This window comes from Paroedura picta, chromosome 4 (genome assembly GCF_049243985.1).
Source record: "Paroedura picta isolate Pp20150507F chromosome 4, Ppicta_v3.0, whole genome shotgun sequence".
NCBI lineage: Eukaryota > Metazoa > Chordata > Lepidosauria > Squamata > Gekkonidae > Paroedura > Paroedura picta.
The window spans coordinates 10,182,057-10,206,820 of NC_135372.1; the positions used below are offsets into that span (position 1 = coordinate 10,182,057).

Sequence of the window (24,764 nt, forward strand, 5' to 3'; positions counted from 1 at the left end):
CTACCCAAGGGAGTCCCAAGCAGTTTACATTCGCCTTCCCTTCCCTCTCCCTGCAACAGGCACCCTGTGAGGTGGGTGAGGCTGAGAGAGCCCTGATATTACTGAAGAAGACGAGTTGGTTCTTCTATGCTGCTTTTCCCTACCAAAGTGGCTTCCATTCACCTTCCCTTTCCTCTCCTCACAACAGACACCCTGTGAGGGAGGGGAGGCTGAGAGAGCTCTGAGATTACTGAAGAAGGAAAATTGGTTCTTTCCACCCGAAGGAGTCTCAAAGCGGCTTATATTCACTTTCCCTTTCCTCTCCCTACAACAGACCCCCTGTGAGGCAGGTGAGGCTGAGAGCCCTGATATTACTTCAGAACAGTTTTATTAGAGCCCAAGGTCTCCCAGCTGGTTGCTAGCCAGATTAGAAGTCCACACTCCTAACCACTACACCAAGGTGTCTCTCGACACCAATTAGGAAGCATTTTCTGACGAGGACGATTGTTCGTAGATGGAATATGCTGCCTCAGATGGTGAAGACTCCTTTGTTAGAAGGTTTTAGGGGAGATTGGATGATCACCTGTCAGAAATGTGTGTTTTTTAAATCCCAGAGAAGCGAGTGGTCTGGACTAGATGGCCTTTTGTGGTCTCTTCCAGCTCTGTATGATTCTGTTTCCTGTGTTCATTCTTTCCCTAATTTCTTTGCAGCTTAAATCATGTACCAACTGTGCATGTGCACCGGATTGTTGGAACCCATTTTTAGTGACACCCAACTACCTATCAAGGTATGTGTGCTAATCTTGCAGCTGTCTGAGAACACCCTTTTTGAATTAGCTCACTCTGGAGGTTTTCTTTAACCATGTCAAGCATTTTCTTGTCATAGACAAGCTGGATCCATTAGCTGGTCTCCATTTCCTTATTCCCTACCAGTAATTAGTTCAAACACCTTGTTTTGGGGACTAACTGCCCAATCCTGGCCCCAGATTACATATTTGGCTATTTAAACACTGCACAAGATCCAGTCTTGTGTGTGCTGTTCCTGGACCTACAACACACACCTGGCATTGCTCGGTGGCTCATTTTGCTGCTTTTCTCATCTTTATTGGGCTTTTCCACATTGTGGAAGGTGGATATTAAAACCATTACTGACCCAAAATTTAATCTCCTTTCACACCAAATCAACTTTTTCTTTCCCCTTGCATGCTTGTTTAGTTTAGTTAGTGAGAATGTATGTTCGGGACTTTTGTGCTCCAGTAAAAATCCTTTATGATTCATTTCAAAGTCTTCCTCTGCCTGATATTGCTGGCTAGGATCCTTCCCCTGTAATCTCGCAGGTTACTACTCTCGCTCAATCAGTATCTTAGAATTGCTAATTCCCCATCATAAATTCAGGAAAAGTTTTTTTTTAGGTAACAATTCCCCCCACCACCACCCCATGTCCCTATCTTTCCAGCACTGAGGGCAGCCAGAAACATTGCACGCACTGTCCAGTGCTTTTGGAGAAGGGGCATCGATGTGCTGCAGTCTGCTGGGAGCACAGGTGGTCAGCGGCCACATCAGCAAGGGAATGTCCGAATCAGGTGGGAAGACGCAGAGATGGACAAGACGGAAACAGAGGCATGAGGAGGACCCTGGAGGTGGCCAGAAGCAGGCCTCTCTGCCCAGTAAACCCCAAACTGGCAAAGGCAACTTATCGTCTACCCATCTTTAACCGCTCCTGCGGAGCGGAATAAATAAAAGAGTAAGCCCTAAGGGGGAGGAGAAACGGCGGGCTCTGTCTGGGATAAAAAATCAGCGGGCCCACTCCGAGTGTCACTCCAGGGCCCAGCGGCCAAAGGGGAGCCGTGCAAAGCCCGGCTCCCCATTGGCTGCTTGGCCCAGCCTCACCTTGCCCGGCAGGTGACTCACCGCTCACGAGGAGAAGCAGCCTTCCCCGACGGTGAGTCCCCTCCGCTGGCTTCCCCTCGCCCAGACACACACACACACACAACCCCCCTGGCTGCCCCCCCATTGCGCCGCCGCTGCTTCCCCTCGCCCAGACACACACACACACACACACACAAACACCAGCCAACCCCCCCTGCCCGGCCCCCCTGTGATTGCCCCGCCGCCGCTTCCCCGCCCCCACAGTCACGCACACACACACAGCCACCCACCCACCGCACTCTCCCACCCCTTCCCCCACTCCACAAATCCACGCACACACTCCTCTCTACCCCTTCCTCACCACCTCCCCCTCCCGATTCCCCCCACCCTTCACACACACCCTGTCCCCTCCTATTTCACCTACCTCTCTGCCTGCCTTCCTTTCTTCCTTCTTACTTCCTGACTTCTTCTATTTCTCCACCTCCTTCCTGTCTCTCTGTCTCTCCCTCTCACTTCCTTCCTGTCTTTCTCCTTTACTTCCTTCCTTTCTCCCTTCTACCCATCCCTTCCACCACCCCTTGCCCTTCTTTCTCCCTCCCATACCGCCTTTCTTCCTTCTTTGCCTAGTCTGCCTCCCCATTCTCTAGCACCCGCTGTATTTCTTCTACAGCGGGCTTAATTTCTAGTCATAAAGGAGACCATGCCATCCTGTGGAAATGCTTGAAGAAGTAGGGATAATGGGATTGGTTGAAGTCATTCATCAGGGCAAAATTCAGAAGGTTGTGGTTGGACACGGATGCCAGCCAGGTGTCGCATCTCTAGGACACTTAGATTGGCTTTCTCTCCCCACCCAGAATGGGATGTTATACCTTTGGGACAATGACCGCTAGGAGAAATGGTGGGACTAATCTCATCCATTCCCATTGTCTCCTTCCCCTCACACCCATGGAACTCAATAAGCAATCACTAACAGCCCGCCCCACCTAAGCAGTTTCCAGCAATCTAGAGGTTGTCAAGAAAACACCTTTAGTTTAACAAAAATTGAGTCCAATGGCACCTTTAAGACCAACAAGATTCATTCAAGTCGTGAGCTTCACGCCTTGAATAAAGCTTTGTTGGTCCTCAAGGTGCTGTTGGATTCAGTTTTTGTTGTGCTACTACAGACCAACACGGCAACCCACTTGAATCCGTCTTTAGTTTAGGAATCATGTTTATTGTCTGGGTATTGTCCTTACTCCAACCCTCCACACTCCTTCTAGTTTCTTTCTCATACACAGGAAATCACATCAGTATATCGTTTGAGGGGGTAGCATGTCAGCTGTAGCCCAAGGATACAATTTCCCCATGAAAGTAGAGCACTTGGCACCAGTCTGTGTGAGTGTGTTCTCTGGGTACTTAGGAGTCCAGGTACCCTGCCTACCCCGCCCACTTGCATGTAGACTTATCCCTCCTTTACACAAAGGGCTGGCAGTTTCACTGAACCCAGGGACTTCCTCTTCACGTCGTGACGGTAACTATTGCTCCCCCCTTTCCCAAAGCTATTCCTATTCAGCTCTGCTTGCCTCAGGTACATTCTTGTGAGTATGTTGTGGTGCCTTCTGCATGCTTGTTGGTTCTACCCTTGAAAGTCTTCGCAATAAAACAATTTTCCAGTTTACACCGGGCTGGTTTATTTAACATTTTCTTAAGGGAACAACGCAGTATAAATAAGTGGTGATCCTGTAGTTGACCTACCTGTTGCAAATCTTGCTAAATTCAGGAGATCTCCAATTCGGGTAGCATCAGAGCTGCCAAAGCAATAGGAGACCCCTTCCCCAAATTTCCCCCAGCATTCTTTTCCACCACAGTTGGAAGTTCAATTGAACCCCGAAAGCGAAATGTCACCTTTGTGGAAAACTGCAAAGGCTGAAATTGGGCCGATGCTCAGGAATAGCAGTAGAACTTCTGGTCTCCATCTAAAGGTAAAGGTAAAGGTATCCCCTGTGCAAGCACCGAGTCATGTCTGACCCTTGGGGTGACGCCCTCTAGCGTTTTCATGGCAGACTCAATACGGGGTGGTTTGCCAGTGCCTTCCCCAGTCATGACCGTTTACCCCCCAGCAGCAAGCTGGGTACTCATTTTACCGACCTCGGAAGGATGGAAGGCTGAGTCAACCTTGAGCCGGCTGCTGGGATCGAACTCCCAACCTCACGGGCAAAGCTTTCAGGCGGCTGCCTTACCACTCTGCGCCACAAGAGGCTCTGGTCTCCATCTAGGAAGACTCAAATCCAGTCTCTTAGTGACAAGGAGCAGAGCACAGCTGATGAGGGCCTGCAGGGGCCAGAATCCTGAATACCAGGGGTAGTCAACCTGTGGTCCTGCAGCTGTCCATGGACTACAATTCCCATGAACCCCTGCCAGCAAACGCAGTTGACTACCCCTGCTGAATACCATAGAATGGTGGGCTAACTCAAGGAGGAGAGACCTGTGTCTGAAAGAATCAGGCAGATGAGGCGGAGAGGCTACACAGATGCAGCATGACTGCAGGGCAGGGAAAGATGCTGGGTGGCTGTTGGGGTGGGGGGCAGCAGAGTCCCAAGGTGCTACATGCTTAGGAGTCCAGCAATATGGAGCTCAAGGAGAATGAGGGTGAGACCAGCAACGTTCCTGCTGCTGCTAGCGCTGGCTTTGGCTTGCTGCTTCTGCTGCAGCTGCTCCTCCAGCCGCTGGACTTCTGCTCGATGGTGTATTCTGGGGAAAATGAGAATGAGTCCATTAGAAGCAAGACTAGCAACCCTTCAGCACAACTGAGCCAAGGATCTCAGTCCAACTCCCTCCCTCTCCCCAGCAACATCCAGGTCCCGGTGGGAAAGAGGGAAGGGGTGATAACTAGGGTTTCAGAAATTGGGAAATTCCTGGAGATTTGGGGGTTGGAGTCTGGGGGAGGAAGGGTTTGGGGAGGGAGAACCGCCTAGGGTATAATGCCATGGGGTCCATCCTCTGAGACAGCCATTTTCTCTAGGGAGATCTGTTCTATGTAATTCCAGGGGATGTACAGGCCCCAACTGGAGGCTGGCAACCCTGTCACTTCTAGGGAGGGGCTATACCATGGACCTGGAGTCTGTGCTTTCCTGGCACAGTCTGAATATGCAGACAGTGCAGAGCGCTAGGATGTATAAAGAATAATATAATTTTTATTCAGAAGGGAAACAACTATGTGTAGAAAGAACTGTCTGCCTAGCTGTAGTATGTAGTCCTCCTTTTGTTCAACTGCTGTTCTGGAAGCAAGCAGGAAGGAAATATGCTCAAAAAGTGGAAAGTCTGTTGAGCTAATCAGGATCCTGGAGGAGATCTGAAAATCAACAGGAGGTTCTTATCCTTTCTACGCTAAATATACGTCTCCTCCAATGCCCCCTGCAGGACACTCTTTATATTCTGCTCGGTTAGGCATGCTGCCGATTGTGAATATTCCAAGATGCTTTCTCAAGCCCTGCTGCTACTGGAAACAGGATGTTTGAGGGGATGGACCTTTTGAGCCTCATATTAGCAAGGCCAGTTAAATCAACCTACCAAGGCCAAATGCAATAGATACTGGGGAACCCAAAAAGGACCAGGGGGGATGCTTTTGTGGTCCTTATTTTAATGTACTCACAGCCCTTCTTCCCATTTGGGACCTCAAGCAGCATACAGCACAGTTTCCCCTTCCTCCATTTTATTATCACAACAACCTTGCAAGGTAGATTAGACTGAGTGACTGGGTGGCCTTGGCTTGAGCTACCTTGGCTGAATCGGGCTTTGAATCTTGGTCTCCTAGATCCTCGTCTCACCATTGTGCCACACTGGCTTCATCCTCTGCCTGTCCACAAACCAGGATCCGATCCAGCAAGGAAATTCTTGTGTCCTTCAGTGAACTGAACTGAACACGCTCAGTTCTGTCCTCTTGTCCTTACCGTTCTTCTTGGATCCTGCGCTGTTCATCAGCCAACTGCTTGGATTTCTCATTGAGCTGCTGGTGCAGGTTTTTAACTGCCTCTTTGAAAAGAAAAAAGAAAGTCCAGGTTGCGTCCTCAGACTCAAAATCTCCAGAAATTTCTCACTTGGGAGCTGACAATCTTAGCAAAATATGGAGGATTTCCGCACCTGTTAAATGTAGCGTCATGTTAATCGAATGTAGGTGTTATAATCCAGCCCCTTCACATGACGTCGCCCACATCCAGCGTCTGGCCAGTTGACAGCTCGCTACACCCTCCATTTTAAAGCCCTTCTTTGGGAATCGTATAAAGTGGATTCACCAACCTAAAAGGCGCTAGCTTAGGGAGAGCAACCAGCAGGCAACCAGCAGAAGGAAGGTATGAAGGCTCAAATGCACTCGAGTTGTCTGTATCATCCCGCCCTCACACCTGGGATGAGAATTTCTTTTTTAAAATGGCAACATGCCTGGAGCAACGAATAGGCGGACATGCGTGTAGGTGACGTCAGAAATAAAAGACCTTGAACAGAGACAGACATGGTGGGGGGAGAGAAGGCAGGGGAGGGGGGTCCTGAGCGATGAATAAAGACAAATAAATATTTGTTTGTGGCACAAAGAATAGCTCTCAAAAGTGGTGTTCAAAAGAACTATGCATCTATGATTCCATGCACAGGCATTGCAATGGATAAGTTTGAATTAAAAAAAAATAACAGGCATTGCGGGACCTTTAAACTGCTTTAAAAAATGGAGGAAGGGGATTGGTTGCCTGGTTTGATTGGCAGGCAGGAATGCGATGCATATAAGGCGCGTTGTTCTTTTCCACCTTTTCCAGCAGCAGATCAGGAGGGTAAGACGCATGAAAAGACAGCATACAAAGGCGAGGCAAGAAAAAAGGTGAGGAGGGCCTGGGAGGTGCGATATAATTTTGTGCTTTGCCATTCCACGGGCATGACGCTATTTTAGCTAATGTGCGGAAACGCCCATGGAATTATAAAATGGAAGCCATGCAGGAGTCGTAATGGGTCAGATCCACACCAGAAATCAGAGTAGAGTAGTTAGAACTCTCAAATCAGGGAAAGTTTTTCAGGGCTGAACAGTTTTGGGAGTGAGCCTTCTTACCTTTCTGGGAGTGGTCTTTGGCCTCCAAGGATGTGTAGTTGTCCTGCAAGGCGCTCTAGCCAGAGAAGGAGGAAAGGAAGCCGTTAGGGTAGAGACCTGCAGGAAGACCTCTTTAATTGGTTCGTCACAGAAAATTTTGTAGCTAACGAATCGTTTAACTCTGAATGCAACAATTGCTCTGCAGATAAAGAAGGGAAATGCCAGTTTAGAAACACTGCAGTGTATTTGTCCCAATTCCACCCCGTGCATGGGAACGCATGATGGGTAAGGTGATCAGGGGTCCCCAACGTGCCTCTCCAAAATGCCATGGTACCTGCTAGCATCTTTCCTGGTGACCACCAAGCATTTCCAAAAAGTAAATGGGGCCGGATGGACTTGTGCCCAGCAAGATCAGCCACTGGAGACTTGATTGGCTGTGCCAGTTTTTCTTTAGATGTTATTTTGGCCATCATTGTACAAGGATCCTTTTTAGGGACGCCAATCCCCGGGAGGGACCTAAGGATCCCCCGGGATTATAGCTAGGCTGACATGTATGTAGTCCTGCTGAGGACCAGAGCTTGAGGTCTGAGGCAGGATAGTAATTCTCCAGTTGCTATTGGCCAACGCACGGATGGATCCCCGCTGCCAGACCCAATCAGTTCATAGTGAAACTGACCAACAGTGCACACTGGTGTGAATTTCCGATTGTTTTCTCTTTTATGTATGTCGACTAGTTTTGGGGGGGCTTGCTCAGCTCCTTGTTGTTGTTATATGCGAAGTCATGTCCGACCCATCGCGACCCATCGCGACCCCGCGACAATGATCCTCCAGGCCTTCCTGTCCTCTACCATTCCCCGGAGTCCATTTAAGTTTGCAGCTCAGCTCCTTAGAGCAGAGTCAATAAAGAACTGAAATGAATTTACAGATTGTTTCCGCATGGAGGTATTAAAAGTCGCACAGCCTCCTTCTGCTTGCAAACACATGGTCGGAAGCAGCATGTCGTGGCTTTTTGCCTCCTGATGAGGTGGCAAGGGAAAACAAAGTGAACTTCTCCCCCCATTCCTCGGCTTGTCAATCACCGCAAGCCACCAATCCCAACACAGCGGTTGTTTCAGGGACTCAAACTTCCTTTTCCTCCGAGCCCCTAAATTATTATTATTTTTAAAGGGCAATTCTACATTACTGTGCAGTAATGCCACAACACAAGAGCATTTTTAAAAAATTGACACTTCAGCATTGCTATGGAGAAACACCACAACAATAAAGCACCCCCTCCCCCTTTTGGGATTCAATGGTGTTTTCATTTCTATTTATGTTCAGGTAGAGTTGTGAGAGGCTGGACATGGTAACTGGACCCCGATGAGTGATTTTGTGTGGACATTAAGGCTTAGAAACAAGGAGCATGGACGCCTAGCTGATCGGGAAAGGGCTGCTTCATCACATGCCCCCCACTTTCCCATTAAAACCCAAATGCCAGAAAACATGAATGGGAATGACCCATTCATGCCCAGTCACAAAACCTGGGAATGTAGCTTTGCAGTCCCCGCAGTAACTCGTGCCAGCCCCTAGACAGCCTCGGGCTGCTGACGATGTCATATGGAAGCAGCATTAAAACTCGCCAGCAACTTGAGGCTGTCCAGGGGCAAATTCCTTGTGCGGAAAAGGTGACAGTATCTGTGCCTCCTTAACCTGTGGATTTAACACTGACCATATTTCCTTCATACTAAAAGGGGACATTGGGATGGCAAAAACAGGATAGGGGTTAACCCCCCCAAATTTTTTTATAAACATATTGCTCTTACTATTATTCTTGGGCCTGCAAATACATTAAGTCCTGGCCTTCGCTCTCTCTGCAGGCCAGAAGAACTCCGCCAGGGGAAAGAATTTGTAACCCTATCTTTAATTACAAAACTCCTTTTTTAAAGCAGCCCCGAAAATGAAATGCTAAAATAGAATTTCTTCCCTGGTTACTGGACCTCTGACAAGCCTTAAGTCCTTATTGTGTCCGGAGTTCTCCCAAGGACCACGCTTGAGATCAGAGGCAGGATCAGTAGCCTGTACTGTAATTGACCAATGCGCAGCTAGATCCCGTCTGCTGGATCCAGTTTAAAGTGAAACTGACCAATAGCAAGCATTGGCGGGAAGATCTATTGTGGAGCTTATGTTTAGAAGTTGAGGTTGGTTGTGGGATTCTTGGTTCAGTTCTGATTTCTTCTTGTGCCCTGCTGGGGTCCTAATAGCTCAAATCAGTGTCTTCCCCTGAATGCATGGATTTAACAGTTCTTGTCTTCTCTCTGTGTCTCTCTCTCTGCAGGCCAGAAGAACTTTTTGCAGGGGGGGGGAGAGTTTCATGCAGCTACAAGTCTATCAACTACCCATGCTCCATGACGTTTTGCTCCCTCAGCCTAAATTTTAATTGTTCAATAGAAATCAAACATGAATGAAAATGACACGGGCTGCATTAGCATGCAAGCAAAACAAATCAAGAACTAACACTAGAGGAGGGATTCTTAACCAGAGGTCTGTGGGAGTTCTTGAAGGGGGTCCGTGGGAGCTCTGAAGTGGCATGGTATTGTGTGTGGGGGGTCCAGGTTGTGTTCTCAGCGCCTACTCTTCTTTCTAGCCTACATGAGGCAAAGCTACCATAGCGCAATCAAAGGCGGGGGGAGGGAGCAAGAGGAGGGCTAAGGGTGTGGGTAGTGATGTCACTTCCGGGGATGTGGCATGGGCGTGGCCAGCTGACATCACTTCCAGGGCTCCTCAAAGCCTGAAAAATTATTTCAGGAGCTCCTCCAGGGTCAACAAATTGGAAAAGACTGCACTAGATCAAGTATATATCTTGTATTAAAAGAGGACATAACTGACATTTTTAATAAAATGAGGGATTGACCACGAAATGTGGGGTAAAGAGTACTGTCCCGTTCAAAAGGGCACGTCTGGTCAGCCTAGCTCATCTCCAGACAAAAGAGATCAGTTCCCCTGGAGAAAATGGCTGCTTTGGAGGGGGGACTCTATAGCATTAGATCCTTTGGAATCTTTTCTTTAGTCCGCCAAATAGTCTCCTTGCATTTCTTCCATCTGACCATTATACTTTGAAATGGTCCCAGGCCATTGCCTCTAAAATTAAATCCATAGGCATTGACCTTGATTCTTTAGCTAACTCTGGAGAGGATCATATTTTTCAAACTATCCAGAGAAGAATCCAGGATATTGATCTCCAAATAATTTATGCTGGTGCAGGGGGACCGTGCTCCCCACAAGCTTTTGGTCTGTCCTATACCCCAAACACTATGGCACACTATTTTTCCAACCTTATAATACCTTCAAACCGCAGAGCGTTTATGCTAGCCAGACTAAACGTATTTCCTTCTGCAATGGTTGAAGGCAGGTATAGGAGAATTCCCCGCAATGAAAGAATCTGCAGGTATTGCCATACAGAACCAGACTCAGTTTGCCATATCATTCTGCGATGTGAGTTGTATAACAACAAACGTTCTGACTTGATCTCCCCACTTCTCCCCTTCCCTAATGCCTCAGATGGCAGGGCTCTTGAATGGCTGCTTATTGATAATTGCTCGGAGACCACTGAACGGGTAGCCAAGTTTTTATCTATAGTAATGACCCACAGGGTAAAGAAGTAAACGTCACTGGCTTCATCTTTTTGTATTTGCTGCTCCCTTGCCTTTTGTAACCTCACAGTTTTTTAGACTTTTATTACAGAACCGATTGTATATTGTTTTATATTGTGAATGCCATTAAAGGTTTTGCATTGTATTGTTGCATGAGATTCCACTGAAGCCCCTCCTCGCCTCAAATCCCACCCACTCCCGGGTCCACCCCCAAAGTCTCCAGGTATTTCCCAACTCGAGAGCCAGCAACTCTAATCGCCTTCAATGTGTGGCTGAAGGTAAGCTGCAGCAGACATCCTGTGGCAGGCTCCGCCTCCTACGGCAGCCATTTTGGACCACCAGTTTGTGACTCTGCCCACCTTGGTGTGTGAGTACTAGGGTTGAGAGCTTTGGCTTGGTTCGGCCACCGTGGTGATCACTGATGCCTGCTGGCCTACCATGTGTCACTTCAGTCTTCGGTAATTGCCAAGGCGGCCAAACCAAGGCAAAGCACTCAACCCTAGAGAAATTCAGCACTGGCCACCAGCTCAGAAAAGGTTGACCTGCTAAAGAGACACTGCTGTTGCCATCCTAAACAGAATAAGACCCCTCTAAGTCCGTTGAGGTCAACAGGTCAACTCTGTTTAGGTCCTAATCGGGCCTTTATCCGGTAAGTGATAACCCAGCCCATAGGTCAAGGCCCAAGGGAGTTACAAACAAAGGGTTTTTCCCCCCCCTGAGATGAATAGAAAGGAATCCAGTTCTGCAGCCAACGTCTCAACAGGAAGTGCTTAGGAAAGGAGTGGAAAGCCAGCTGGACAAAGATGAGATCTGAACGCTTCCTTTCCTTGCTGGGTTTATTTATTTGTAGGCACTGATTTTTTAAACATTCATGCCCTGTCCCGATGACCAAGAACGGCTCTTGAGAGATCTTGTGGAAAAGAAGCCACATTCCCTCTCAGGAGAACCCAGCCTCCCTGAAATAAAACACACACTGGTCACACAACGACACCCTCGATCCAGAAAACTTTACAGCACGTCAAATCTCGGATGATGTTTGTTGTGGGTTCCATTCCTGGGATTTCATTCATGACAGCAGTCCTGAAGGGCAGGGGAGACATTCGGGGAGTCAAATAGGCACTGCACTGTATTCCAGGGTTACACTGGTGTAGTGCTCCGGGGCAGCACCAGAGCCACTCGTCCCCAGTAGGCACCCACCCATGGCCTGAGATATGCCAATGCACCCACCGTGCTGGCATAGAAAGGGGCATCCCCACGGGTGTGGTGGGAGTTCGCTCCTGAAGCCACTCCATCCCGCACAACTGGCACAGAGACTATCCAGTGGCCTCTGTGAGACCAGCCAAGTTTTATTATGGGTGTGAATGAGTGTGCCACAAGCCATGGCCAGCAAGGATTTGGAAAGGCAAGGCTCCTCCCCTTCTCACCCGTTCCAGGCCCAACATTGGCCATGATTGGGTATGGGGCGGGTTGACATGACCATATCACCTGATACATTGTATATATCTTTAACCGCTCCTGTCGAGCGGAATAAATAAAAGAGTAAGCCCTAAGGGGGAGGAGAAAGGGCAGGCTCTGTCTGGGATAAAAACTCGGAGGGCCCAATCAGGAGCTGCAAAACTCCAGGGCCAAGCGGGCAATGGAGAGCTGCACAAAACGCGGCTCCCCATTGGCTGCTTGGCCCAGCCTTGCCTTGCCTGGACGAGAACTCACCGGACACAAAGAGAAGCAGCCTTCCTCGACGGTGAGTACTCCCGCTGGCTTCCTCTTGCCCTCGCGAAAGGAGCTTCTTTCCCACTAGGGGTCCCCTCCCAATGGCCATCGTGCCGCCGCTGCTTCCCCACACCCAGGCACACACACACACAACCCCCACAGACACGCACACACAAACATACACAGCCTCACCAGCCAACCCCCCCTGGCCGCCGCCCACCCACACAGCCACCCACCCACCCACCCACTGTGCTCTCCCACCCCTTCCCCCACCCCACACACCCACGCACACACTCCTCTCTACCCCCCTCTTCCCTCGCCACCTCCCCCTCCCGATTCGCCCCCCTCGCAATTCCCACCTTCACACCCCCCCTTCCCCTCCCCTTTCACCTACCTCTCTGCCTGCCTTCCTTTCTTCCTTCTTCCTTCCTGACTTCCTCTCCCCCACATCCACACACACACTCCTCTCTACCCCCCTCTTTCCTCCCCACCTCCCCCTCCCGATTCACCCCCCCCCGCGATTCCCCCCCAACCTTCACACACCCCCTGCCCCCTCCCCTTTCACCTGCCTCTCTGCCTTCTTACTTCCTGACTTCCTCTCTTTCTCCATCTCCTTCCTGTCTCTCTGTCTCTCCCTCTCACTTGCTTCCTGTCTCTCTCCTTTACTTCCTTTCTTTCTCCCTTCTACCCATTCCTTCAACCACCCCTTGCCCTTCTCTCACCCTCCCATACACCTCCTTTCCTCTTCTTCCTTCCTTTCCTACAGTCTGCCTCCCCATCTGCTAGCGCCCGCTGTATTTCTTCTACAGCGGGCTTAATTTCTAGTATAGAGTGGTAAGGCAGCAGACATGCAGTCTGAAAGGCAGGGAGTTCGATCCCAGCAGCCGGCTCATGGTTGACTCAGCCTTCCATCCTTCCGAGGTTGGTAAAATGAGTACCCAGCTTGCTTGATGGGGGGTAAACGGTAATGACTGGGGAAGGCACTGACAAACCACTCCGTATTGAGTCTGCCATGAAAACGCTAGAGGGCGTCACCCCAAGGGTCAGGCATGACCTGGTGCTTGCACAGGGGATATCTTTACCTTTATTATATATATATATATATATAACTCTCCCCCAATCAGCAAAACCCTTCTTGAGACATCATGAAACCACAGGGTATCACAAAACCATGGTTGAGAGAATGTGCATTAAGAGTTTCTGGATATAAAATTGTTAAGTCTAAAACTAACATTTTCTTGGTAGCTGCCTCTGAACAAGAAATGAAAGAAAGTGTAAGAAATGAAGCAAGAAATGGGAGGCAAGATTAATCCAGCCAAAGTAAAGTATTTAGGAGTCTATATAGAAGATAAAGACTTGAAATGTCTGTCCAAAAATAATTACAAGACTTACAGAGATGGTCCAAAATAAATTATAATTTGAATATTATTTGATGAAGCCATTGAACAGATTCTTTTTTTCTCTTGTTGTAAACATTTATGATGCAATGTCCTGACCTGCAGCCGGCAGAGAGTGTTAAGAGGGCGAGGGGGGGGGGCAGGGATGGGTTTTGTAACTGGGCTTTAGCACAGTGTTTTATTGCAATGTTACTATTGTATTTTTACTGTGGTTTTATTGCTGTGAATAGCCCCAAGCCCATAGGGGGAGTGGTGGTATAGACATTAGCTAATACAAATAATACTCACAGGTTTTACCAATTGCCTTAATCCAATCTTAGCTCCATTTGGCCCTTCCTGGTGACATTCTCTTCACCCATTACCAATAGCTCATAGTTGGTGAGAGCCAGTTTGCTGTAGTGGTTAGGAGTGTGCACTTCTAATCTGGCATGCCAGGTTCGATTCCGCACTCCCCCACATGCAGCCAGCTGGGTGACCTTGGGCTCTCCACGGCACTGATAAAGCTGTTCTGACCGAGCAGGAATCTCAGGGCTCTTTCAGCCTCACTTCCCTCACAGGGTGTCTGTTGTGGGGAGAGGAAAGGGAAGGTGAAGGTAAGCCGCTTTGAGCCTCCTTCGGGTAGGGAAAAGCGGCATATAAAACCAACTCTTCTTCTTCTTCTAATCTAGAGAACCGGGTTTGATTCCCCGCTCCTCCTCCACATGCAGCCAGCTGGGTGACCTCGGGCTAGTCACTGTCCTGTCAGAGCTGTTCTTTCAAAGCAGTTTTGTCAGAGCTCTCTCCGCAGGGTGACCACTGTGAGGAGAGGAAGGGAAGATGACTGTAAGCCGCTTGGAGACTTGTTCGGGTAGAGAAAAGTGGAATATAAGAACCAACTCTTCTTCAGTAATCTCAGGGCTCTCTCAGCCTCCCCTCCCTCACAGGGTGTCTGTTGTGGGGAGAGGAAAGGGAAGGCGACTGTAAGTCGCTTTGAGACTCCTGGTAGAGAAAAGCAGCACATAAGAGCCATCTCTTCAGTTATATCAGGGCTCTCTCAGCCCCACCTCCCTCACAGGGTGTCTGTTGTAGAGAGAAGAAAGGAAAAGTGAATGGAAGCCGCTTTGAGACTCCTTCGGGTTGCAGAAAAGTGGCATCTAAGAACCAACTCTTCTTCTTCAGTAATCTCACGGTGTATGTTTCAGATCTAAGATCGAATGGGCCCCACTTATCCGTCATGGCTAATTATTATAAGTTTCCTAGACTTTAACCTGGTCAGGGTGAAATTGGAAGAGGGCCTAGTAAACTGGGCAAACATCCTTGTGTGACTTAACACCCCTTACAGATCCCTTACAGCAGGGGTGGTCAACCTGTGGTCCTCCAGATGTCCATGGACTACAATTCCCATGAGCCCTTACAGCAGGGGTAGTCAACCTGTGGTCCTCCAGATGTCCATGGACTACAATTCCCATGAGCCCTTACAGCAGGGGTAGTCAACCTGTGGTCCTCCAGATGTCCATGGACTACAATTCCCATGAGCCCTTACAGCAGGGGTAGTCAACCTGTGGTCCTCCAGTTGTCCATGGACTACAATTCCCATGAGCCCTTACAGCAGGGGTAGTCAACCTGTGGTCCTCCAGAGGTCCATGGACTACAATTCCCATGAGCCCTTACAGCAGGGGTAGTCAACCTGTGGTCCTCCAGATGTCCATGGACTACAATTCCCATGAGCCCTTACAGCAGGGGTAGTCAACCTGTGGTCCTCCAGATGTCCATGGACTACAATTCCCATGAGCCCTTACAGCAGGGGTAGTCAACCTGTGGTCCTCCAGATGTCCATGGACTCCAGATGTCCATGGACTACAAATATTGTAGTCCATGGACATCTGGAGGACCACAGGTTGACTACCCCTGCCTTACAGTGCTAGGGACACACTCCAAGGGGTGACCAGCCCCATGGGGCACCCTGCAACCTGACAGGTGAGCAGAGGCTAGGAGGCACGGAATGAAGTGTGTTCTCTCCGGAAAGTACACTGAGGGCCGCTATTTGTGTCCCCTCCCCACATTTCTTTAGATTTTGTCATTTGCTGCTTTTCACTGCTGCTTTGGTAGGCACATCTGTGTTCTGGAAGCGCCTACAGCGGGGATCCCCCAAGGCGGCACCCATGGGCCCCAGGGTGTCCACGAAGGCGTTTCCTGGTACCTACGAAGTGTTTTTTGGAAGCCCGAGGGGCCAGGCAGAACAACTGGAGATTTGGATTGGCCACGGGAGATCTAACAGGTCCTGCCGGGCGTGTCTTTCTTAGCGAATACTTGAGTGCACGAAAGGAAATATTTTAAAGAGCATCCTGTGAAGCAGAGCTTGTGCCTAAGCATTACCTCACTCTTATTAATTTATTTCCCACCACTTCCCAAAGGCTCGTGGCAGGTTACGAATGTCAGATATAATCTAAAAAATCCTATTAAAACCCCTGACATAAAATCCCATTAAAACTCTCTGACATTGTGAGGCTGGCTTTGCTTCCTCCAGCAGCCATGTTGTGGTTGTGCCTTCTGCCCTGCCTTGGATTTCCAAAGGTACCCACTAGCTCAAAAATGTAGAGCAGTGGTCCCCAACCTGCGGGCCGCAGCCCGGTGCCGGGCCGCAAAGGCCATGGCGCCGGGCCGCGGCTCCCTCTCCCCGCCCCCCCCCGCAGTAAAAAACTTCCCAGGACGGCAGCAGGGCGGGGAGAGGGAATCAGGGCCGGGCCGCGCCCGTGCGGGCGCGGCCGACGTGCGGGCGCGGCTCACGGGGCACGGCCCGATGCGTGGGCGCGGCTCGCGGGCGCGGCCCAATGCGCGGGCGCGGCCGATGCGTGGGCGTGGCCCACGCGGGTGCGGGCCGCAGGCCGCGCCCCAATGCCCTGCCGGTCCCCAACCTCAGAAAGGTTGGGGACCACTGATGTAGAGGATCCCAGCCTTCTAGATCTAGACACTGGACTGCAAGGTGAACAAACCGGTCAGTCCTAGAGGAGATCAGCCCTGACTGCTCTTTAGAAGGCCAGATCCTGAAGATGAAACTCAAATACTTTGGCCACCTCATGGGAAGGAAGGACTCCCTGGAGAAGAGCCTAATGCTGGGAGCGATCGAGGGCAAAAGAAGAAGGGGACGACAGAGAATGAGGTGGCTGGATGGAGTCACTGAAGCAGTCGGTGCAAACTTAGATGGACTCCGGGGAATGGGAGAGGACAGGAAGGCCTGGAGGATCATTGTCCATGGGGTCGCGATGGGTCGGACATGACTTTGCAACTAACAACAACAACAACAACAACAACAACAACAACAACAACAACAACAACAACAACAACATATCTAGACACAACCATATTTTTAAAATCTATATATAGAAAACATAAGGGTGAGGAAGTCCCTCCAATTTCAACTTGGCACTCTATTGGCTTGATGCCCTGCTCTCCCTCCCCATGGCAGCTAGATGACCTTGGGGCAGTCCCCGTTCTCTCAGAGCTCTCTCAGGGTGTCTGTTGTGGGGAGAGGAAGGGAAGGCAACTGGAAGCCACTTTGCGAGTGGTGAAGAGTGGGGTATAAAATCAACTCTTCCTCTCCTTCTTTCCTAGCGTGCCAACTGAACTGCTAGAAATTGTTTCAGGCTATAGCCCTGTAGAGTGAAGAATCGAACCCGGCTCACCAGATCAGAGGTCTGTGCTCTAACCACTACACCAAACTGGCTCTCTAGAGGGACAGCGGCATTTTACCCCAGCAAGTATTTGCCCCAAGTCCCACCCCCAAATCTCCAGGAATTTCCCCAGCTGAAGTTGGCAACCCAGACAACCCTTGCTGTCATCCCTACTCTATGTCCCAGTTGCCAGAGGGCACCTGCCCCCCCCCTTGCCCTCCCCCGATGAGAGAATTCGAATACTGTACCAGCTGCTCCTGGCAAGAGCGCCAATTCTTCTGGGTCTCTGCCAGCGTCTTGTTCATGGCCTCCGCTTTGTGGGTCCAGTTCCCCGCTTTTTCCTGAGCTGCCTTCTGGGCCTCCTCCATGTGCTGCGCGAGGGACGCGATCTGGGCACGCATTTGGGTAGACTGGTTCTGCATCTGCGACCGGCATTCCTGCAGCTGCTTGGCAGGTTCCGAAGACGCTTGCCTCACGTAGAGCCCCAAGAACACGGCGAAGAGGACCAGCAGGACGAGGAGGGCCACCAGAAGGCCAGGAACAAGATTCCTCATCTGTAATCTCTTGGGAGAGACGGGGCAAGGTTGATAGCCTGCTTTTTGACCCATCTGTCCAGTCTCGCCACAGAGGTGTCTGCCGAGGCTGTGGGGAGAGCTTGTCCTGTCCCTCTACAGTCCAGAGTGGTGTTTGTGGGACGGCCTCCTCCTCTGCCCCACTAGCAGCATTGCCAGGAAATCCGGTGGTGTTTTGAGAAAAGGTTGGAGGAGCAATGTTGGCCCAGCGACAGGAAACACTTCAGCAAACCTTCTCCAAAGGCAAACAGAGAAACGAAACTGAAATCCCTCCAATCTGCCTGGCTCTAGTCCACCACTGAACCCCCCCGCCCCCCGGGGCTTAAAATGCGAGAGGAACAGCACCACAGGGCCTGCTGGCTTGCTTCCTTCTGGGCTCAACCTGGTTTCCTTGCAGGGATTCCAAGCAGGCTGCGAAATAGAAAAGACGATTCCACCGGGAAGCAAAACCCATCAGTGGAAAGGCGGTAGGATCGGTAGCCGGTTGCAGCAGGTTTGTGGTGCCCCCCCCCAGCCCTTCCAGGCCAGAGATGCTAAGAAGAAGAAGAAGAAGAAGAAGAAGAAGAAGAAGAAGAAGAAGAAGAAGAAGAAGAAGAAGAAGAAGAAGAGTTGGTTCTTATATGCCGCTTTTCCCTACCCGAAGGAGGCTCAAAGCGGCTTACAGTCACCTTCCCTTTCCTCTCCCCACAACAGACACCCTGTGGGGTGGGTGAGGCTGAGAGAGCCCTGATATTACTGAAGAAGAAGAGTTGGTTCTTATATGCCGCTTTTCCCTACCCGAAGGAGTCTCAAAGCGGCTTACAGTCACCTTCCCTTTCCTCTCCCCACAACAGACACCCTGTGGGGTGGGTGAGGCTGAGAGAGCCCTGATATCACTGCTCGGTCTGAACAGCTTTATCAGTGCCGTGGCAAGCCCAAGGTCACCCAGCTGGCTGCATGTGGAAGGGTGCAGGATCAAACCCGGCTCGCCAGATTAGAAGTCTGCACTCCTAACCACTGCACCAAACTGGCCTCTGTGTAGCCACCTGGGACTTCTTGGATGGGTCCCCCATCCAAGTACTAACTGGGGCTGAACCTAGGGAGGCCAGCCTCCAGGTGGGACCTAGGGAATCCCCTGGAATTGTAGCTCATCTCCAGACTAAAGAGATCAGTTCCACTGGAGAAAACAGCTGCTTTGGAGGGGGGACCCCAGAGCATTATAGCCCACAGCAAATCCCACCCATTCCCGGCTCCACCCCCAAAGTCTCCAGGCTTTTCCTCACCCAGAGCTGGCAGCCCCAGCTGAATTGCACTTTGCTTCTGACATCTGATGAAGCTTGGCTGGGCCATCCAAATAAGGGCAGACACAGTAGTTTGCTAGTCTCTGCCTCTGTAGCATCCCAGGACTTCCTCAGTGGTCTCCCAGCTAAGCACTTGAGAGCGAGCGTGGTGTTGTGGTTAAGAGCGGCAACCTGTAATCTGGAGAGCTGGGTTTGACTCCTCACTCCTCCTCCATGTGCAGCAGGCTGGGCTAGTCACAGTGCTGTTAGAGCTGTTCTCACAGTGCCGTTCTGTCAGAGCTTTCTCGGCCCCACCAATCGCACAGGATGTCTGTTGTAAGGAGAGGGGGGATAGGTGATGGTAAGTGCTTTGCGTCTCCTTTGGGTAGTGAAAAACCAGGTACAAGGCCCACCAGCTCTTCTCTTCTACTGACCAAGGCGAACTCTCCTTAGCTTCTGAGATATTACAAGACAGTGCTGAGATGTTCAACTGAAGGCTACAGTAGGGTTAGGATTCTAGAACGGGGGAACCCCCCCTCCTCAAATGCAAACAGAAAACCGCTGAGGCCTCATATCCCATAATGCAGAAAGTGGGCTTCAAAGGTAGAAGGCAAGGGGATTAAAATACAAGAAACCATGCCGTATAGGCTACAATGCTGTGCCCTTATAAAAGCAACTTCTCATTTTACTGCTGATCGCTTTATAAAAATGACCTCGTGATAGGGCTGCCAACTTTCCTGGCGATTTGGGAGCACAGCCAGGGGAGGGCAGAACCTGTGGAGTGGGAGGAGCTCAGCAGCAGGACCTCATGGGAATTGTAGTCCATGGACATCCGGAGAGCCCCGTTTGACACCCCTGCACAGAGCGCCCTTTCACTGTCATTTTCTCCAAGGCTCTGAAGTCTGGAGATTAGCGGTCACTCCAGGAGAACTCCAGGCCCCACTTGGAGGTTGGCAATCCTAGTTGCTGGGCATGCCCACCAGCACGGCCTGCCGACAACACCCCTTCCTCACACCCCTCCCCCACCTGACAGTCGAAGGAATACTGCCGCTCACCCCAGGAGATTCGCCAAACTGAGGAAAAGCTGATGTTAGCGGCTATGTGTATTCTTTCTGTTTTGGAGGCAAGCAGGGAGGAAGTGTGCTCAAAGGAGCAGGAAGCCTTTGCAGAGTACTAAAAAAAAGTTCCTATTCTGACTATGCTAAAAACACATATCTCCTCCAATGCCCCCTGTAGGATATTTAAGTAGTAATAAATATTCTTCATATGCTTTTGAATCATGCACACTACGGATCTTGCATATTCAAACATATGGAATCCGGGACTGTGACACAGAGGCAGGGAATAGCAGATCACCTCTAAACATCTCTTGCCTTGAAAAGCCTAATAGGGGTCACCATAAGTCAACGGATGGCAGGGGTGGGTGGGGATCCCTGTCTCATCCTTGAGTTGTGGCAGCACATGAAAAGTGCCGCTCCCATCAACCACCTGTAAGGTGGAGAGGAAAAAGAGAACAGGCTTCACAAGAGAGTCGAAATTTGATCCCAGGTTCTTCGGGCCTATGTTGACCCTAAGAGCTGCTGAAAATTTGGTCTCTCTTGGAAGTCTCAGGAACCCCAAAAAGGAGTTTGGCTGGTGGTGAGACTTAGCAATATAAGAAGAGCCTGGAGGACCAGCGACAGGGCATAGAACCAAAGAAAAGCCCAGCTGGATCAGATCAGTGGTCTTTCGAGTCCAGCATCCTGCCTCACACAGTGGCCAGGCAGTCCCTCTGGAGGGTCAACAAGACGGCGTAGAGGCCAAGGCCTTCCCTGATAAGAATGTAAGAAGAGCCCTGCTGGATCAGACCAGGGGTTTATCTAGTCCAGCCTCCCATCTCACACAGGGGCCAGCCAGTTCCTCTGGAGGGCCAACAACAGGCCTTCCTAAGAACATCAGAAGGGCCCTGCTGGATCAGACCAATGAGCGTCCATCTAGTCCTGCCTACCGTCTCACACAGGGGCCTGCAGGTTCCTCTGGAGGGCCAGCAATGGGGCAGAAAGGCCTTCTCCTGATAAGGACCTCAGAAGAGCCCTGCTGGACCAGACCAGGGAGGGTCCACCTAGTTCAGCATCCTGCCTCAACAAGGGCTCCCCAGCTTTTCTGGGTGGGAGGGGGCAGCAAGATGGCATAGGGAGGCTGAGGCCTTCTCAGATCAGAAGAGCCCTGCTGGACCAGACCAGTGAGGGTCCACCTAGTCCAGCCTCCTGCCTCCCACCCTGGCCAAGCAGTTCTTCTGGAGGGCCAAGGTGCAGAGAGCCCCCCCCCCCCGGCTGCCCCCTCCCCGCTCCCTGTCTCTGGATGCCCGACTTTTCCTCCCGGGGGGGGGGGTGTCTCCTTGGCAGCGCCCAAACTCGCCAGGCGCACGGGAGCGCGCGTCGCAGGTGGGAGTCACGCGCGCCGGCCGCCTCCCTCCCTCCCTCCCTCCCTCCCAGCCGGCCGGGCGAGCGAACGAGCGGGCGCTGCCGCAGCTGTCGGCGCCTTCGGGGTGGGCGAGCCCGGGCGGGCGCTAGGCGTCTGGCGGCCGGCAGGAGGCGCTGCGGCGGCGCTGGAAACAGCAGGCGCCGCCGGGACCCGAACGCCCCAACCCCGGCGCGCTCGCCCCAGCCTGCGCCGTCCATCCCCGCGGCCGGGCCGGGGGGGCCGCGTTGGGCAGGGCTGGGCTGGGCTGGGCTGGGCTGGGTCGGGGGAGCCGCCGAGCGACGGAAGGGATGTGGAGGCGGCCGCTGCCGCCACCTCCGCCCGCTGCCAAGCCCCGCGCTTGAAGCCCCGCAGAAGCAGCAGCAGCAGCAGCAGCAGCGGCAGGAGGAGGAGGAGGAGGGAGGAGGACGCAGCGGCAGCGGCAGCAGCAGCAGCCCAGCGCCTTGGCCCGCCCGCCGGCCGAAGGGCGAGCCCCGCGGAGCCTGCAAGATGGAGTGAGTGTGGCTCCCCCCCCCCCCGTGCCCCTCCCCGGGCTCGAACCTGGCGCGGCCAGTGTGGTGGGCAAAGCTGACCCTGCCCGAGAGGCCCCCCAGCCGTTCGCGGACCTGTTGGCGCAGCCCCTGCCCGGCGCAGCCCTTCTCCCGCGGCCCCCGCGCAGACAGCCAGGCCGCCCGAGACGCCTCCGCCTGGGCCAGGGTGGGGGAGGATGGAGGGGGCTTGGATCTCGGCGAGGATGCCTGGGGGGTCCCGCTTAGGGTCCTCCCCCGCCCGAGGGGAGCCTCCGGCCTGGCCGAGCGCGCTGGACCTGCAAGCCTTGGGGTGCCAGGCGAAATGTCTTGGGACCGCCTGGATGGGAAGGAGCAGATGGCCTGGCCTGGCATGGGATGGGCGCCCGTGCAAGGAGGGCAGGGTCTCTGGGGTCGTCGGGCAGCGTTGCCCTTCCCGTGCACAATTGGACAGCCACCCACCCCCGGCACCCCCAGATCCCTGCTGGGTGGGTCTGACATGGGGCTGTTCCGTCAGGGTCTTTCCCTTGTGCACCAGGTTGGAAGACCACCAGTCTTCCTCCTTCCAAGGTAAAGTCTTGCCCGGAGGATTTGCAGAAAGCAAAGGGCCTCCTGGAGCGGGGCAGGGGGGGGGATGCTATTGCAGGGCTGGATCCTGGGCTACCGAGCCCCCCGCCCTGCTGTGTTTTTTTCAGCGGCCTCCGCTAGGAATTGCTGGCGCCGGGAGGGTGTCCCAGGAGGGCTGCCGGGACGTGCCAGCCAAGCGGGATTTGATTTTGGCCAGGATTTCTCTTTCCAGCGGCTGCGGTGGTGATATGGGCCCCCCCTGGCCCCCCGTTCCCTGCCTGACCCGGCCTTCTCAGCCAGCGGAATATTGATGGGCATTCCGTGACCACTTCTCACCCCCAGCCAGCCGCGCTGGTTCGATTGTGTTTGGCTGGTGGTTGGAATTGCCTCCGCTCTAGTAAATGCAAAAAAGGATTTTGCATCAATGCGTGTGTCCGGTGGCCGTGGGGCAGAGTCGGGCATGGGTCTAGGTTCGAGCCTTGCGTCCTCTGCATGTTGGTGGATTGCTCCAGCTCCCTCGTGACAAGAGCTGAAGGACAGGTTTTTAAAATTATTATTATTATATTATTGGATTTCTAGCCCGCCGCCCCCCTAAGGCTCACAGCGGGTGACAACATGTTTGAAAAAGTTCAGGAAGCGTCATGAGACAGAAGGGGCAGGGATACATGCAAAAGAATGCAACTGAGCATGCATTTCGTGCGCTCTTTCTCATCCCGTTCCCACATCCTCTGTGCGGTTGGTCCTTTGGCTCCCTCCCAAATTATAGCTGCTGTGGGTTCAGGAAGTTTGCCCATCCACTGAAATGGATCTGTAGCTACCGAAGTGTCACCAACTTTGGCCCAAATTGAGTTTGGGGTTCAAATCTTGGGTGATTTGGCTTGATTTGTGGGGCAATGCCATCGTTTCCCCTGGCAAAGTCAGCGTTCCTTCCCTGGCCTCCCCAGGACACCTGCGGTAAACATGGTTCAAAGATTACTTTCGTGTAGCTCTGCCAGTTGGTCTGGGGTCTAGAGATTTTCTCTTGCTGCACTGGAAGTGGTTTCAGGAGCCCAGTGTTGTCGGTCTGCAATAGATGAGCAAGATTCGAATCCAGCATTCCCTGGAAGACCGACAACATTTCCAGGATATACGCTTTCAAGAGTCAAAGCGGTGATGAAGGAACCCTGGAAATGCGTTGCTCTTAACCTGCTGCTGGACTCAAATCTGGGTCAGGACTGCGGGTGGAGCTTTGCAGATTGGCCTCTGGGGAAGGGGCAGGTCCCTGCCCCGAGGAGCATGCCGTCTGCATTAGAAAGGAAGGGCCAAAAAAATTACCAGCAGGGATACGTCCTCCCTCTCTATGGAGACATTCAGAGTTCACCTTGCTGGAGATGCCACCTGGCAAATGGAGATCGATTCCATGGCAGGAAAATCCAGCAGCTGTCAAAAACTGCTGGAGAGGGTCCCGCCTAGGGTGGCCAGCACTGGCAGGGGCTCATGGGAATTGTAGTCCATGGACATCTGGAGGGCCGCAGTTTGACTACCCCTGCTCCAAAGCATCCATTTCCTCCCTGACTCTGTAGTCTGGAGTGGAGCTGTAATTACACAGAATTTCCAGGTCCCACCTGGAGGTTGGCATCCCTCCGCCCTCCAGAGGCCAGCCTGCCTTTTGAGGTTTCCATTCTGGGGCCCTTTCCTGGCAGTGGACCTACAACAAGCAGCTTCTCCTCTGGCGAAGATCACAGACATCTGCTTCTTTGATGCACTCCCCCCCCCCCACCCTTTTCTCCGGAAAGCAGCACCCCTCTTCTGGAGGAACGGGCTGTCTGGAATCCAGATGCCCAAGATGCAGAGAGGTGCACCTGCTTTTCCTAGGGTGGGGTTTCCCCCCCAAAAAAAAAATCTGGGGAGGGCTGCACATGCAAAGGTCCCAAGATCAGCTCCTTTGCACATGAAGGTGAGCTTTGCAAAACCTGAGCTGGAAGATGATGAAACCAGAGCCCTTTTGTCTCAGGCTAACTTCACTACTAGACATAACAAACTGAGCAGTTTGACCAAAGCACAATGGCTTCCAAACCCTGGCCCTTTGTAATTAATTGGTAATTAATTATGGTGAGCTTTGCAGAACCTGAGCTGCCAG

General features: G+C 52.0%; 2 protein-coding genes across 3 annotated transcripts in view; one reads left to right on the forward strand and one right to left on the reverse strand.

The window, feature by feature from the left end:
• Window positions 1–3,493: 3,493 nt before the first annotated feature.
• On the reverse strand, window positions 3,494–18,091 carry LOC143834899 (uncharacterized). Its single transcript, XM_077331809.1, has 4 exons — window positions 17,530–18,091; window positions 6,917–6,971; window positions 5,778–5,859; window positions 3,494–4,578 (listed from the first exon to the last, which is right to left on the reverse strand). The coding sequence occupies exons 1-4, from the start codon at window positions 17,887–17,889 to the stop codon at window positions 4,431–4,433; spliced, it is 645 nt and encodes a 214-aa protein (XP_077187924.1). The 5' UTR covers window positions 17,890–18,091; the 3' UTR covers window positions 3,494–4,430.
• A 3,515-nt stretch (window positions 18,092–21,606) lies between these two features.
• PALM (paralemmin) overlaps window positions 21,607–24,764 on the forward strand; it is a 49,764-nt gene continuing 46,606 nt past the window's right edge. For both annotated transcript variants that reach the window (XM_077331803.1, XM_077331804.1), the window contains exon 1: window positions 21,607–22,066. In XM_077331803.1, the coding sequence (XP_077187918.1) occupies window positions 22,062–22,066 (5 nt within the window). In that variant the 5' untranslated portion in view covers window positions 21,607–22,061. The remainder of the gene's footprint in view (window positions 22,067–24,764) is intronic.